The 18086-nt window shown below is 31.3% G+C and overlaps 1 protein-coding gene across 18 annotated transcripts in view; it reads left to right on the top strand.

Moving 5' to 3' along the window:
* Positions 1–18086, top strand: part of LOC100878152 (protein muscleblind) — a 491425-nt gene that overhangs the window by 413868 nt on the left and 59471 nt on the right. For all 18 annotated transcript variants that reach the window (XR_013040693.1, XM_076540516.1, XM_076540518.1 and 15 more), the window contains one exon: positions 318–503. Coding sequence is in view for 17 of the 18 variants with exons in the window: in XM_076540516.1 (XP_076396631.1) it covers positions 318–503 (186 nt within the window). In the remaining variant the exon portion in view is untranslated. The remainder of the gene's footprint in view (positions 1–317; positions 504–18086) is intronic.

The following is an 18086-nucleotide window of genomic DNA, read 5'->3' as shown; positions in this document are numbered from 1 at the left end:
CACCAGAACCAATAACCAATCTCCTAACCTAACCACGTACATCTATACATACATTACCACCTGAACCACCTAACCACCTAACATCTAAAAGCAAATGAAATTCATTGTATAATTGAAAAAAGAACAGTAATATTTGAAACCGCTCGCAAGGTCCGAACCGTGCTTCTCAGGGTGGCTATCGTGCCAGAACTAACAAGCTAAAAGCAAATACCAAAGTTGCAAATAAAGATGGCGTAATCCAAGACTCGCGTGAACCGTCCGTCTGCCTCGTTCTAATCGCAGTTACCTGGATACAATCCGGGTGTGTGTTTCCACAGGCGACGAATCCGTACCTGACCGGTATGCCGCAGGTTGGCAACACGTACAGCCCTTATTTCGCTCCCAGCCCGATCATGCCAGCGATAATGGGTCCTGCGGATCCCACAGGAGTAGGAAGTCCCTTAGGCGTGGTGCCGCAAGCGGTGGCGATGCCGCAGAAGATGCCGCGTACTGACCGCCTCGAGGTATGTCTACCACCAAACTACATTCGACAACAACAACAACAGCAACAACTACAACAACAACAGCACGGGGCCCGTGACGGCACAGCCGGGGCCTCAGGATATGCCTAATGGCCGCGCCCGATACCGTGTACCAAGTGCCGGCTGGTCCCCCCAATTAAGTGTCGCCTTTATCCACGATGCTATCTGTCAATCATCCCCCTATCCTGATACCTGAACACCCTTTTGGTACCCCGTCAAGGTCATACGATTCATGTCGTCCGTTCAGAATCCCACAGCGTCTACTTCTGACCTTCCGCTGGCATCCTCTTTTTCGTTGTTTTCTTTTCGGGATGTACGTTCGGAAATGGATACGGGATCTGGCAGAGATTATATGGAGCCGGGATTGTGACATTATTTTGAAAATCGGAGGGTTTGGGAGGGGGTCTGGGGAGAACCTGGGCTGGAGAGACGATGTGGACTTCGTGGAGGTACAGGTCTAGGGATTTAAGGTAGACCTCGTGGAGGTACAGATTTAGGTACAGATCTAGGGATTTAAGGTAGACCTCGTGGAGGTACAGATCTAGGGATTTAAGGTAGATGAGGAGGGGAGTATAGGAAGCTTGATAGATGTAGAATATAGCTTATTATAGGATCATCGATTTATAGTCTGTTACAGATTTATTTTATGACTGTGAGTGTATTGTCAGAGTGACAGGATACAAGACGAAGACAGTCGATTTATCTCGCCAGTTCTTTTAATCAGTACACCAGGTTTGTGGAGTAACAAGCTAAATTTCTAAGTTATCTAATTTCCAAATTTGCAAGTATCAAAATTTTTAAGTCGGAAAATATGGAAATTTGAATACATGCAAATTTCAGAATCTAAAGAATTCGCATTTATAAATTTTGTGAATTATTGAATCTATGAAATTTGAAACCTGGTATAAAGAACTAACTCTGTCAAGAAATGACTATTTTATAAGCTTATCTATACATATATTTTAATGATAGTTACACAAAAGTGCATTCTAAGTTCATTTTACAATTCCATCACCAAAATGATCTTTTCTTCAATTTTTAATGTACCAATAGAAGGTAAAAATTTTTAAAATATATCATTTTGCCAAATGTTCAACTATCAACCAAATAAATTCCTTGTGTAAAAGGCAAGTCTTGTACCAGTTAGAGAGGTGTATGTAATGTCCTGAAACAATCGATCAATCACTGTTTCAACAGCTGTGACAGTTTTTTTTGTTGAGCGAGCCGAAACGAAACGAAGCTAATTAATCCATTAAGAGCTTAAGATTTTCATGTGACCTCGTTTCTGACAGAAATCAATGATAGCTTTATGTATCAGGACAGGAAATATGTGAAAAGGGACTGAACAAAATATCGCTGTAAAAGAATTTGTTATTAATTTAATATTACACTTGCAGTATATATTTTTTTTTTATTTTGTAGAAGTGCTGAAATATTTAAGCAGGCTTATGGTAAGAATATGGGTTAATGTCGGATGAGAGGTAAAAGCTGTGGGCTCGATAAGTATTTCTATAGGTTGTTTCAAAATAGGGTACAGTATAGGATACTACAGTAAGACTATTTTATGTAGAGTGTATTGTTGTATTGTTATATTGTATTGTTACATGGAAATATTTTGTGACAACGTTGTAAGATAAGACACGTTTATGGGATAAATTATTTATAAAAGTTTTCAATAATTTTAATGAAATTAGAAATTACTAATGAAACTATACAGGAAAATTTGAAAAAAATAGAATGATTTTTGAACAGTATTTCTTTGTAGATTTAGGAAAATCATATATTGCTATAAAAATGGTATAACTTATGAGTTTGATGGAATTGATAAATAAGAACTAATGGTTATAATAATCAGAACCTTATAGATTTAACAAAACTGCAAATTAGTACAAAATCCTTAAATGAATCTTCCTATAGAAACTCACATTATTTTTATTAAAAGAGAAGTTTGAGCAATTTATTTTGAAACATCCTATACTATATCAAAATACAAATATTCAAAGATAGTTGTATTAAAGAGTGCAAAAATTTAAAGGAAGATTTCTATGAAAAAAAATATGAATACACTCAGTGTACAGTTGTAATAACATCAAGAATAATCGAGTACAGTATAAAGTTAAACTTCAGGGCTGCCCAAAAGGCACCAATTGAACAAACCTAGTACATATTGAAGAAATGTGCAACAATTTTTGATAAATTGTAGTCAGTTAGTTCACAAACTTTCCATTCTTCTTTTAATGAAACATAACCTCTTCAAGGGTACTGCTATAGATATTCGTTTTTTCAGGAAACAAATAGCGAAACGTTTACTTTGTTATTCAGATAATAGTTCATTAGTTACATTAATAAATAACAGTTCAAGTTTGTAAACATTCAACAACTTGCAATAATACTACTTTAGTCTCATAGTTTATGTGCCGCCATTACGTGCTACTTCGCCGCCATTTTATATAGAAAATGATAAATATAAAACTAAATTAATTGATTTTCCATGGTAAATATTATGAAGAAATATAATACTTCACCGCCATTTTAAACAAAAATAAGTAAACGAAAATTAATTAATGTTCCACAATAAATTTTCCTACTAAAAAGACACGTGTTACTCAAGTGACCATACGCCACCATTTTAGAAACTGTTAAAATAACAAAATATGAAAAGAAAGAATGAAAACTATATCAGTTGAGTTTCCACAATAAATTCGATTACCAAAGAAGAATACATTAAACCGACCGCCATTACACGTTACTCCACCACCATTTTACACAGAAAGTTCCTATAAGTAAAAAACCAAATATTAATTGATCTTGCACTGTAAATTTTGTTCTCACAAAAGAACGTTGAAATAACCGCCATTACGCGCTACACCGCTGCCATTTTCTCCGGAAAATGCTGCGACGGTATGGGAAAGAATGGGAACTAAATGAATCAATTCTCCATAGTAAATACAGTCGGCGAAATAGAACGCGTCGATAAGCGTGCACGTAAGAGAACATTTTAGCGAGAACAATAATGTTTCTTGTGCCAGTCGCTGGCAAGTGTTGCGAGAAAAATGTCGCGAAACTTTCGTCCGTTCGTTGTAGAGTGGAACCGTAAGTTTTATAATGTACAAGTTTACAGATTTCCCCAGAATGTACCGTTTTTTTTCCTGCCCGGGGCGAAATTACCAAGTTTCGCGCGGGTCATTTCTTGCGAGAAAATAAATAAACTCTGATAGCTCGTCTGTGAAATAAAACTTGCTTTCTTTACGAACAGGGAAAATGGAACTATTTCTGGGGTATTTTAGGGAAGGAAAAATGAAGGGTTTTATTTATCGATTTTAGAATCAGAGTAACCAGTTTGTTAAAACGGTTTCAATCGTGTCTGTAGTGGAGTCTCGTTATATGGCCTCGAGGAGTTTTAAGGAGTCTTATGTATTGTAGTGGAGTTATATCGACGTGTAATGTGTTGATAGGTGTATTATGGAGTATATTTATTTTTATACGCTGAAATTTATAGGTGTTGTAGTTTTGGTTGTAACGGTTGTAATTTTCACGTGTTGTAATTAGCAGCGATTGTAATTTTCACGATTTGCAACTACGCATAGTGTTGTCTAAGCGTTGTAATTTTCACAGATTCCAATTTTCTTGCGTTGTAATTCCTACGCGTTATAATTTCCACAAGTTGTAATTCCTACGCTTTGTAATTTTTACGCGTTGCAATTTCTATGTGTTGTAATTTCCACGCGTTGTAATTTTCAAGCGTTGTAATTTCTATGCGTTTTAATTTCCACGCGTTGTTATTTTTACGCGTTGTAATTTCTACGCATTGTAATTTCTATACGTTGTAATTTCTACGCGATGTAATTTTTACACGTTGTAATTTCTACGCATTTTAATTTCTATACGTTGTAATTTCCACGCGTTGTAATTTTTACGCGTTGTCATTTTTACGCGTTGCAATTTCTACGCGTTGTAATTTCCACGCGTTGTAATTTCCACACGTTGAAATTTCCACGCGTTGCAATTTCTACGCGTTGCACTTTTCTTGCGTTGTAATTTCTACGCATTGTAATTTGTACGCGTTGTAATTTTTACACGTTACAATTTTCTTTGCGCTGTAATTTCCAAGCGTTATAATTTTCTCACATTATAATTTCTACGCGTTGCAATTTTTACACGTTGAAATTTTCTTGCGTTGTAATTTTTACACGTTGCAGTTTTCTTGCATTATAATTCCTACGCGTTGTAAATTCTACACATAGTAATTTTCACTCGTTGTAATTTACCGAAGTACTAATTTCCGTGCGCTGTAATTTGCCCAGGTTTCAATTTACATTCGTTGTAACTTCCAAAGGTTGTAATTTCTGTTCGTTGGAATTTCAACAATCTGAAATTTCAGTGTATTACGTGAACATTTTTACGCGTTATCTAATTTACTATATTGTCAATTACAAAAACTCTCAGCTTTTACAACCTCACTTACGGCCATATAACGAGAATCTCTTATATTTCATTGTCAATCGATTAATATAAAACAGCAAGGTCAATCGACCATATTGATTTATTATTAATTAGAAACTACATTTTCTGTAACTTTATTATCATAGTTACAAAAACTAATTGTACAAAATTCATTATTTTTATTGTTTTAAAATAAATAGCGAAAATTCAAAATCGCAGAATAAATTGAAGTACACAATTTTTTAATCTGTTTATCTGTTATAGAATCTTGTCGAAAATTGTTGCACATTCTTACGTATTTTAATATCTCCAAATGGTTTTATATACTTGATATATGTAAATGCAGTATATAGGTGTACATAATAGGCTAATTAACTAATTTCAAAATAGATCATAGAAAATGAAACTGAATGAATTTCATTTTCAATTAGTTAAAAATTGTTTTCATATACGTTTCTGAAACTGTCCATTGCATAAATTTTCCATAAATAACATTTGTATTAAAATTTGAAATGAATAAAAAGACTCAGTCCATTATTTATTAAAAAGTCCACATTATCCGATAAAAGCAACTTTTACCAATATTTTATTTACAACATTTACAAATATTACTGTTTATTAATTTCTCCTCGAAATTGTACAATGTTCATCAAGTTTTACGAATGTATATGAAAATATATTTTTTAATAAATCGTTCGTCTCTCCAGCCAGGGGTTTAAAAATATGTCCATTCTATTTGATTAATTTAAATGATAATAATTCGATACATAATTCATTGTTCCAATTTTCTCGACATATTTCAACGATATTACAAACTTTTCCAATAATTCACGTTTCCAATTATTTCCAAACCACGAGTATGTTTGAAATATTTGTGCGTGCTTTCTCTTTCGTCTGCAGTGATTCGCGGATGTTAGGGTCGTTAATTAAACATTTACGAGGGGAAACAAAAAACGAAAAGAGTATAAGCTGCATATACAATGCAATGATCGTCAAAATATTCTGTCAAATTTATCGTTTAATCATCGAATTGGTCTTACATCGTTATTTATTATATGTATTATAAATATACTTACATTTACCATAACTATAATCTTATTTATTTATATTAAAATTCTACTCGATCGTTTGTCACATTAAATTATTTAAACGAAACAAAAATACATATAATAAAAGAGATACGAAAAGATGAAATATAACACAACTGTTTTTTTGAATCGTCTTCTATTTTTCTCTCCGTTTTTTAATTCATTTAGTGGTTAGAGAATCGAGCGGAAAAGAACATTTTCGTACGCTTGTTACGTAATTAACCTTTTAGTCTTCTCGTGCCGTTGTCTACCACAGGTTATGCTCTTTCTCTTTTCGTCACCTTTTCTCAGTGCTAAACGTTCATAGTTCTCGGGTTTGTTTTTTCAGTTCAGTGTAATGTGCGTATAGTGCTTTTTGAAAAGTATGGCTTTGAACATTGACGTAACTACAATTTCAGTTTGAATTAAATTTTCGACAATTTTGGTACCCGCACATTTGAGAATTTGCAAATATGGGGATATTGTATTTGGAGAATGGTATACAAGATATTTTTAATTCGAATTTCGGAATCTGGAAATTTTTTATATTTGGCAGATCGCAGTCTAGAGATTTTTTTAATTTGGGAACTAGGAATTTAAGGATTTTTCAAGTTTGGGGGTTAGGTATCTAGGGATTTTTCAAATTTTGGGATTAGGTATCTAGGGATTTATCATATTTGGGAACTTGGGATCTAGGGATTTTTCAAATTTGAGGAGCAGGGAACAAGGGATCTAGGGATTTTTCAAAGCTAGGAACTAGGGATCTAGGAATTTTTGCTATTTCTGAACTAGGGATCTAAGGATTTTTCAAAGTTGGGAACTAGAGCTCTAGGGATTTTTCAAAGCTAGGAACTAGGGATCTAGGAATTTTTGGTACTTCTGAACTAGGGATCCAGGGATTTTTCAAAGCTAGAAACTAGGGATCTAGGAATTTTTGCTATTTCTGAACTAGGGATCTAAGGATTTTTCAAAGTTGGGAACTCGAGCTCTAGGGATTTTTCAAAGCTAGGAACTAGGGATCTAGGAATTTCTCGTATTTGAGAACTAGCGATCTAAGGATTTTTCAAAGTTGGGAACAAAAATTTTGAAGACTTTAAATATAAAAATTCCAAATCTAGTGATTTTTGTTCCAGGAAATTCTGAATCTAGGGATTTTTACATTTCGGAATTTGTGGTCCATGGGTTTTAATATTGAGAAATTAAGAGTCTAGGGATTTTTGTACTTGAAAATTTGCTATCTAGGGTTTTATATATCTTGGATTTCGAAATCGAATTAGTTTGTGTGAAATATCCAAATCTAGGGACTTTTTGTTTGAACATATAAAGTAGTGTTATTGATTCGTCAGGTACTAAATCAATCTAGGGATTTTCTATAATTAAAAAATTTCAAAATCTGTTGCCTGAAATAATTCGATCAATGTCTAGTTACGTCAATGTACTCAAACCGTACTGTATTCTCTTACTAAATTTCAGTAGTTGCCTGCGAGAAGAAATTTAACTTAGCAAAAGTGACGTTCCTTTTCTCTTTATTTTAAATCGCAATTATCTGATTAAAAAAGTGTACGACGACGAAACCGAATTACGCCCATATTTCACTCTGTCTCTCGCCAAGATCCTCCGAAAAAAAAATTTCAAAAATCCCCGTCCCTTAATTCCTCGAAGAATTTTAAAAATGCATACTCTCCCGGACGTTACATCATTAATGGTTTTTAAATTAATTGCTTGCTGCTTGCTCTTCTTTCTCTCTCTTTTTTTTTCTCTCTCACACACACACGTACACGTACACGTACACACACACAGAGATTGATTCAAATACACACGTATATTTACATAATGTTTATTAATATTCGACAGACAAATATATGTTTAGATTTCTGCTACTTAGATACGTTAACAATTTTGCACCTTGATTGGCCTACGTTCTTGTTAATTATCTGAAGGAAGATTAAAACATGGAGTAATTAACTGTTTAATTAAAGTTGACCAATCAGGAGACAAATGTTTGTAGAGAACGGAAACGATAACACCGTTTGTTTCTTCCAGTCATGGTAGTGTCATAATCTCTAGAATGAATGAAGCGTAGCGATGTTTATTGATTTTAGTCTGTATTTTATTTTCATTTGGTTACATTTAACCATTTACGTCGATGTTTAACTACTTACGCCACATATACAGACACCATAACATATTATGTTGTTCCTGACATTGGATATTTTTGGTAAGGTTCGAAAGTCGATTTATGGAAAAATTAGTCAAACTTGCTTTATCTTTTTGGGGATATATTTTGCATTAAAAATATTTTCACTGTGTAATAATATTTATAAATATAAACGTAAGCAGTGCTAATAAATGTTTCATTTATTAAATAAAAAGTAACATATTCTTTAAAATTTTATTAGAATTTGTTTACAAAATTAAAGTTGTTAATAATCAACAACTTTTATGATTTCATATAAATTATTTTGGATTTAGCAGAAATTCCCCAGAGCTTAAATCATGAACACCTTTACATTTCCTGACTTGAATCAATTTTAATGTTGTTATTTAATTAATATTAAATTATTATTCAATAAGAATATTAAATTATGATTAAAATTTTATAGTAGAGTTTCATTTAAAATATCAGTAATGTAACCATACAATTATTGTTAATAAAATGGTGATACAATTGAGAATAGAAGTTACGTGCGCTACTAGCGGCCATCTTATGAACTAATAAAAATGGCGGACACCTTCATTTCATATATAATTTCATATTATTTTAAACCAACATAATCGTCTACATTTATGACAAAAATAAAAATATTTTCAAGAATATTCTTTTAATAGTTTTTTGCTATCTCAGTAAGTCTTCTTAATTAATTTAAAATTAGAAATAAATAAAATAAACGAAGAGTATCGCAGCCGCCATATTGGTTTTGTACACCTTTCGTCTCAATAATATTATATTTTCTCTTGCAATATTTTAAATAAATGGAAATAAACTTGCATTAATTTATATAAAAATTTAAATTTTATCCCCAAAGAGGTTAATCTCTAATCTTCCATAAAATATTAAAAAAGAATAAATTTCGAACTTACGCACCTTACCAAGCGATTTCTTTTTCACAGGCCGGCACTTAATTAAACGTGTCCCTCTTATAATTCATTTCTTGTCTCAACACGAATTGGTATCGTTGTTTCATTATTTCCTTCTGTTTCGAGCCGTTCGATTATAATATCAATCTCCGTCAGTTAATTTGCTATTTCGAATCATCTTTCTTTTACTAATGTTGATTTTCTTTCGTTTCTTTCCCGATACAATGCTTTTCAATCCGATACGTTTCATTCCGCAACGTAAAATGAAACCGTAGTAATAACAAAATGGCGGTCCCATTCGTTCCCAATGCGAAAAGCATTGTATCGCAACTTTTTTTTTGTCGACGTAATCGCATACAGCTAATCTTTGCAGCTTCTTTGTACTTTTTACTCGTGTTTTTTGACATACCGTTACATATATCTTATATATATGTATATACGACTTTTTTAGCCAATTACACCCTGTACCTAATTTTTTCAGCATTACTTATATTATATATATATATACATATATGAAATTTGTTGTCTTTCTTTTTTGCCAGCATTTACTCGTTTACTAATTACTTATTAATCGTTGAACGTAAGATGCGATTTTATGTGTTTACCTTTACAGCTAGGAGGAGGTGCTTTAACGTTATTATGCATACGATCGCATGCCAATTTTTATTCACACGTTGTACGCACACATACATCCACACACACCGTTGACACAAGCGTGCACGAATACATTTAACAACTACATGATAATTTTCGACCCTTTGATCTGTTCAATTTTATCTGTGTGCTTCAGCGAAAGATCCTCTCTGTATATCTCCCTCTTGATATTTCACATCAGACTAAAGGTATTTTATGTAACGAACACTGACACAATTATCAGAATTTTTCTTATTAAGCTCAAGCTCAATTAAAGTATTGTGAATTGTCCAAAATTTTGTTCAAGTATCACTTAGGATTTCTAGGGATTTTCCACCTAAGGAGTTTCATATTCCTCCATACGTGTCTACATTCGTGTTTACATATATGCACGCACATGTTTGTATATGTATCATAGTAGCCTAAGACTTGGACGAAAATTCCCTAGAACTCAAATCTCGAATATTTTACAAATTGGGAACTGTTTTTTGCCTAATGGTAATCTTGATGTTTATTTTCGCGATACTCTGTATAGTTGTTTGGTCACAACATTTTGATGTCAGCACACATGCGACCTATAGCGCAATCAAAATTCTATGACCCGTTTGATGGCAGACTTATTTTGGAACTGACGAACGTTTCGTTAGTGATTTTTTTTAAATTAGATTTATATAAAATTTCCTTGAAAATTGTGGATCATTTTAATGGTGCATTTTGAACCAAATCTTGAAACCATTACAGCTACATCACATAATTGCAAATAATTTTGAAGTAAGAAGCTAATACGACAGAAAACGAAACGTTCGTCACACGTCAAGAAAACAAAACACGTCAACAAATTTTCCAATCTAATCTAGCAATAACTAACTGTCTAACGATTTACCCCGTTAATCGTCATCGATCTCATCAGTGTCTGAACACTTGAACGTGTACATATAAACATTTATCTCTACATGTTCTGCATCTGTGTACGTATGTGCGTGCGTGGGTGGGTGGATGTGCGTGTCGTTTAATCATTTTCAGCATCGAAAGCTGGCCTGCTTCTCGGGGCTTGCACGTCCGAATGACTATCATGAACAATTTAGAGTTTTAGAGCGAACGTTTTAAAGCTTATGCCTCATTAAATGTACACACAAAGCTACCCTCACATGCTTTCGCTGTCCCATTACGTGGTAAGAAGCTTGCATGGTTGTTCGACTAAAGTCGGTTCGCAATGCACAGTGTAAAATATGAGGGGTACCGCGACCAGGGGCGTCGAGAGGCGTCTCGGGGGTGAAAATGTGAGATTGAAAATCTTGAAAATATCCTCTCGTCGACCCTGACCGCGACGAGTAACCTTAGGGACGGAGTTAGATAAAGTATTTTTTTCGAATAAATTTTTGCTTGTGTTTCTGGCGACCTGTGTCTGTTCAGCTTCGTAAGAGGTGTTGAAGGAGATAGTTCATATTTATCCTTGTTGATCCTTTGACTGTGATAGATTGTAGGAACTGTAGAATTCGATGGTTTTGTACTTTCTTTTTTTTATTGATAGTGTTGAAGCACTGAGTCAAAGGGTTAATGCGAAATTTTTTTATGTCTATTGCCAGGAACTTTTGTGAATGTTTTACGTGGTGTGCTTTGAGAGGGAGTTGGTTTTCAGAATCTGACATCTGGAGGGTGCTAGTGAAAATAGTGGCAAACACGGGTTTTCTTTAGGGTTAGGGAAATGTATTGTTTCCTGTAGAGTTTTGATGTTTGTAAACTTGTAACGTTTACACGTAAATTTTGTTAATTTTTAATTTTTAATTTGAAAATTTACGAGGTCTTAAATTTTTGTATTACCAAAGCAAAGTTGAAAATTTCTATACTAAAGAATTTCGAAATTCCCAAATTTTCAGTGCTGAAATTAATTTCTTATATTTCCAAATTCTCAAGTTCTCAAAATTCCTAACTTTCTAATTCTCAAATTTCCAAATTCCTAAATCTCCAATTCTTAAACCACGAAATTTCTAAATCCCCAAATGCTAAAATTCCCTAAAATTCCCAAATTTCTTCAATTCCCCATATTCCACAAATTCCTCAAATTCCCCAAAGTCCCCAAATTCCTCGAATTCCTCAAATTTCTTGAATTCCTTAAATTTCTCAAATTTCCAAAATTTCTTAAATTCCCCAACTTCCCCAAATTCCTCGAATTCACTATATTTCTCAAATTCCCAGAATCCTCCAAATTCTCTAAATTCCCTAAACTTCGTGAATTCTCTAAATTTCTCAAATTTCCAAAATTTCTTAAATTCCCTAAATTCTTTGAATTCACTATATTCCTCAAATTCCCCAAATTCTCTAAATTCCCAAAATTCCCCAAAATTTCTCGAATTCTCTAAATTTCCAAAAATTCTAAAATTTTCTAAATTCCCTAAATTCCTTAAATTCACCATATTCCTCAAACTCCCAAAATTCCCCAAATTCCTTGAATTTTTCATATTCTCACAATTCCCCATACTCCTCAAATTCCCTAAATTCCTTGAATTCCCCATATTCCCCTATTTCCTCAGATTCATCAAAATTGCTAAATCCGCAAATCCCCTAAAATTTTCAAATCTCAGAAAATCCCAACATCGTAAAATTATCAAATCTCGAAATTTCTAAATCTACAAAAATAAAAATTGTCACAATACCGAATCTCTAAATTTCTATTTGACACACAATAATTGATACTTCTTAATTTTATTCGAGCTTGAAATTTTGAAAACAGTGTCTGCCACTATTTTTTGAATCCATTGTATGCAGAAGTTAAGGAGTCTAGAGGCTATCGTACAAATTGAAGGTGGTCGTTTTACCTCTTAAAAAGGTAAGCATATACAGGTTGTCAGAACAAGGAAAAACGTATTTCTCCGAATATTTCGAAAAATTATTTTCGAGCTTGAAATTTTAAATCCAGTCGCTCCACGCAGTCGATAAAACGTTACGTGACCCAGTAATGAAAAAATATTTAAAAAATAAAACACGGAAGGTGAAATATTAAATTCAGGGTTAATTCGTTAAGTTCGAAGTTGATTAAACCTTACAGGACTCGTAATTAAATTTTGAAAACGTGTTCTAAAAATTTGAACGACTACGTTCTGCAACTTAATCGAAAGTTTTCGAATAATTAAAGCTTCGAAACACCTTGCGTGCGTTTAAATTGTTGAACATAACGGTGAATTAACAGTTTGTTAATTAAGATTTGAACAGTTTGTTAATTAACGCGTTGATTAGCGTGAGGTCGCAGATGAGACCTGCGCTGTACGGATTTAATTTGCTCGAATAATTAAAGAGCAAGAGAAGAAAAGCAGATCTTAATAACTGTAAAATTAAATTAACATTGTACACTGAAACGTTTGATCGAAAATTCTATTTTCTGTTTCTTAATTTGACAGTAGTAATTGTTGATTTAATTTTTGAAAATTGTCGAGAGATTTGCTTGGAACACGTTTTCAAAGTTGAGTCAGTAAAATATAGACTACTTTTATCAATTCTTAATCGAAGTTAATTAATTTGATTATTAATTTGAATAATTTAATTAATTAACTTATAATATGTTTTGGATATAATAATTAGTCTTGAAAATCGACGTTGACTTTCTTATTGTTAATAAAGAATTAAATTTAGATACATAATTGCAAACATGGGGACTTTTTGCTGTAATTACGAGGTAGCTGATTTTTTACTTCTATCATCCATGCAATAAGTTTCGCTGAAAGTTTATTCTTTCTGAGTTTATTCTGAAAGAGATTCTTTTTTTATATAATAGACTCTCCTTATTTTGCCAAATATATAGAAAAGTATCTAGTAAAGAATTGTTATATTGAAACGGTTTCTGATATAATGCTAAAATAACGAGAATTTATTGCTTCTACGCCAAACACCGTGCGTTGCGACAGAAAACAAGATGGCTGAACAGAAGCACGTGTGGTGCATGCGCAAGAACTCCTTTAACACGAAAACGGGCAGCGGGGCAATCCTTCGAGGCAATATGACACATAAAATAACTGAAAAATCATACAAATATTCTTCTTAAAATTCTGTAAATATTTCGAACAAATTTTTAGAAACGATTAAAATTTTTAAGGTTATGGGCAATTGTTATCGACTGTAGATATTTTGATTACGAATATTGAAATACAGTTTCATTACAAGATTAAACTGTGATCGATAAGTGAGGTTAATAAAATATTTATCGATGAATATTATTAGCATTTATTAATAAATATTGGATAAACATTATTAATATTTATCAATAAATAATAATGGACTAAATTATGCTAATAGTAATAGACATATTGAATAACTTACTATAATATCTGTTATTAATAAATTTAATAAAATAAAATACAATATTTACTTTTTTTAAATTGAAAATTGTAATATTTTACCTTTACTGAAATATATAAATTTTGTAATGAATTCATTTAAAATCTCCTTCATGAATAATGAAGGATCATTCATAATAATTATTCTCACTTAAAAAGAATTAAAAATTATTATAATATTTCAGTATTATTGTACATTATTACTGTATATTTTTATAACACTTAAATATTACAATAACAAACTTTATAACAATCTTCATAAAAGTCCAAAATTAAATATTTACACAATTCATAATCTCCAATAACAAAAATTTCTCAACATCTAATAATAAAAATCTAACAATGTAAAATTTTACTGTTTCATCATTTTAATTAAATGTTTATATAAAACATATCTCAATTTTTAATCAAGAATATAAAATTTTAAATAAAGAGTATGAAACCTGTATAAAATTTTGAATCAAGAGTATGAAACCTGTATAAAATTTTAAATCAATAGTATGAAACCTGTATAAAATTTTAATTAAGAATGTAAACCACATTTCAATTTTTATTTAATTATCCGAAATACCTCAGTTCAATCAATTCGTAATCAGAATTCGTCTCATAACCGTCACACCCCGTTACATCGCACGTCCATAGAATTTCAAGAAGCATCGAATAACCATTCGCAAGATGTCCATCGTTCGTCATATTGTGTCAATTTGAGTACGTCAAATAGCGAACAGGTGTTGTTTGCCCGCATCAAATTGCGCGGAGCGATTGCCCCGATGCCCGTCCCCGCTCTAACACATGTGTACGAAATAACCGAACTGATAGAACACTGAAAGGTATGCCCGTGGAGATGTCAATCTCTTACAACACCACTCTTTATTTCACCTTGAACTTAGCCGTCCGATTTCCGTATCCTTTTGACCTTATTGGGCGGGGCGAGGGTACACCGAAACCGACGAGCAGCGCCTGTTCACAGAATCGAACACGGTATTTAATTCCACGTAGAGTAGATTAGTTGTCTCTTCTGGTCGTTGATAATAATTTAGACAGATTATTTAGACGGATGTCTGTAAGACGAGAAAATTTGTAGCTTCACGTATCGACGGCCAGAAAGAAAATGTCAGGTTGGCTCTTTTTACGCTTCCCCGAAATTAGATCCCCAAATGTGAGTCGTTTTTTTAGCGCCGTTTCTCCATTTTCTCACGTTCGTTTCTTCCTTTTGTTCTTTCCGACACGTTATATTCGACTATTTGCCTCGTCGCCGCTTTTTGTATCGCGCGAGTCTGTTTTATGGCCGTGAAACGGTATCGTGAAAACATATTTCAGCCATGATATTTCGTGTTTCATTATTTATGTTGAGTTATTGAGAAATTGGGTAATGGAGATTAAAAATTATTTTTAAGAGTTGGAAATGTTTTTAATTTGTTTTGTAATCATTTTTCGTTTTAAATTTTGTGAAATATTTTTTGGTTCTTTGTTAGTTTCTTGGAACGCGGTTCAGTTTTTATTTTGTTGCAATGAACATGTCAGTTGCTAATTAATTGAGTAGAATTTTTGTTTTAATTAATGGTGTAGAACATGTTTAATTAATGACACGTGTTTCAATTTTTAATTAATTAATGCAACATGGTTAAATTTTTAATTAATTGTGTGGAACATGTTTCAGTTTTTAATTAATTATATACAACATGTTTCAATTGTTAATTAATTATATAGAACATGTTGCAGTTTTTAATTAATTGCATAGAACATGTTTCATTTTTTAATTAATTATATAGAACATGTTTCAATTTTTAATTAATTGTGTGGAACATATTTCAGTTTTTAATTAATTGTTCGTATAAAACATATCTCCAACTTGTAATTAAGAATGTAAATGATATTTCAATTTTTAATTAATTATCTAGCATATGCCTCAGTTTTTAATTAATCATAAAATATATATTTCAATTTGTAATTAATTATGTAAACATCAGTTTACAGTTAACTATATAAAACATATCTCAATTTTTAATAAAGAATCCAAAATACATTTCAAATTTTTAATTATTCATACAATGAATATTTCAGTTTTTAATTAATTATACGATGCAAATTTCAATTTATAATTAATTATGTAAACATATATCAGTTTGCAATTATTTACATAAAGAATGTTTCAATTTTTAATAAATTATGTACAAAATATTTTGTCTTCAAATTTTTTTATGAATTTTTTATAGTAAACATTAATATTTATTATATTGCAAAATTCATATGAACTGCTTAATTACATAAAAAGGCAAATTATCTAAATTTTCAATATATATTAAAAAAGGATTTAAATATAGAGTAAAGACTTAAAACACCCAAATTTGTTAAATAATACAATTTTTTGATCATTGACTTTTTAAAAATGCTTCAAAATTCTATATTTTTTATTTACTTTACGTCATTTGAATTTTTCATTCTAACATTTTAGTCAAAGTTTGATAATTTTTCAATATTTTTTTCATCTAACAATTGTTAATTAGTATTATCGTTATTTCGCACTCAAAGTCAAAAATATGTTTTCACGATCGACAAAATCAAAGAATTTCTTCTCATTGTACATAATTTCAAAGTGCTTTTCGAAACGTTCCTAATTTGCAACGGGAAACTTCTACAGGATGTTTCAGAAGTAGGTGATCAATTTTTAAAGCATATATTCTGTTCGCCATAGGGATGAAGAAAAGTCATATGCATATGGGTTACGCTTCTCTTCGAGTTTCAGATATTTTTTGTTTACGACAGACTTTGGTAAGTATTTTTGCCTTCGAAAAATTTAACCCTTTGCAAGTCGTAGCAGTAGCAACTTAATTTACGTAATTTTTTAAGATACATCAATTTTTGCTTTGGAAAGGGTTAAATCAGAAATACTGTTTTTATCAACCTTTGCACTTGGTCATTTTTATAAAGTATTTTTGTAAATCATTTTGTGCTATACAGGTTGTTTCAAAATATGTGTACTTTATTTTAGATATTGTTTAGGGAGATTTTATTATTTTATATCATTGATTTTACTTGTTACTGAATTTGTGAATTATAAATAATTTTATAATTATGATTAGGGTTAACATTATCAAGATTATAGTTAGATTAAATTATTGTTTTAATAACTATTTAGTAATTGTGGTTATGATATTACAGTTACAATTATTTTATAACTAATATACTTGATTAATTAAATTTATTTTATTTTATAATTTTTTGAATTAATAAAATTTGTGTATAATTTATTATTGAAATTAAGATTCATTTAAGGGTGAAAAATAACGAAAGATGTTTATGAAACGATAAGGTAATTTTAATCCAAGTGCAAAGGGTTTAACGTTTTGTTGAAAGACGACCATAACTGTACCTGTAGTTTTAGAAAATTGAGCTTCTTCATAATCCTCATTAACCCTAAGACAATGGACCCTGGGTCAACTGTGACCCACGATATCAAATGTTTCGACTGAAATTAGGTAGTCAAATTTTTAAACGAAAAACTTCCATATATTGGAGAAGTAATATTTGAAGAAGTTGAGAAGATTAAAAATTCGAAGATATAATACTTGCTTTTCTAAAGGAAATGTAATTTAACTAATTTGATGTAATTTGGTGTAATTTGATTAATTGTAATTTAACAAAAATTATCAGTGGTCACGTTTAGAATTTATTTTCTGTTTAACAAAATACGTCAGATGTTTATAAAACTTAATCTTCTTTAATTCCTGACTGAAAAAATATTTTTTATATGAATTACATAAATGTGATTTTTCAATTAAGATACAATAGCACCAATATCATATTTTACTACATACAAATATTTTTTTCATTTTCAAATTTACATTTAGGAAAAATAATTGAAATAAATAGTAAATTTATTTTTACGGAGATTTAAACATTTTCGTGCTTTATTTTCACCTGCTATTTCGTATTCGATTTTCTATATAAATAAGAAAACAATCGAACAAATTTCTTATATTGCATATTTGCCAAAGTCTGTCATAAACAAAGAG

Source organism: Megachile rotundata, chromosome 15 (assembly GCF_050947335.1).
Source record: "Megachile rotundata isolate GNS110a chromosome 15, iyMegRotu1, whole genome shotgun sequence".
NCBI classification, from domain to species: domain Eukaryota; kingdom Metazoa; phylum Arthropoda; class Insecta; order Hymenoptera; family Megachilidae; genus Megachile; species Megachile rotundata.
The sequence above is the reverse complement of the archived record's forward strand: the minus strand, read 5'-3'. Positions and strand labels throughout refer to the sequence as shown.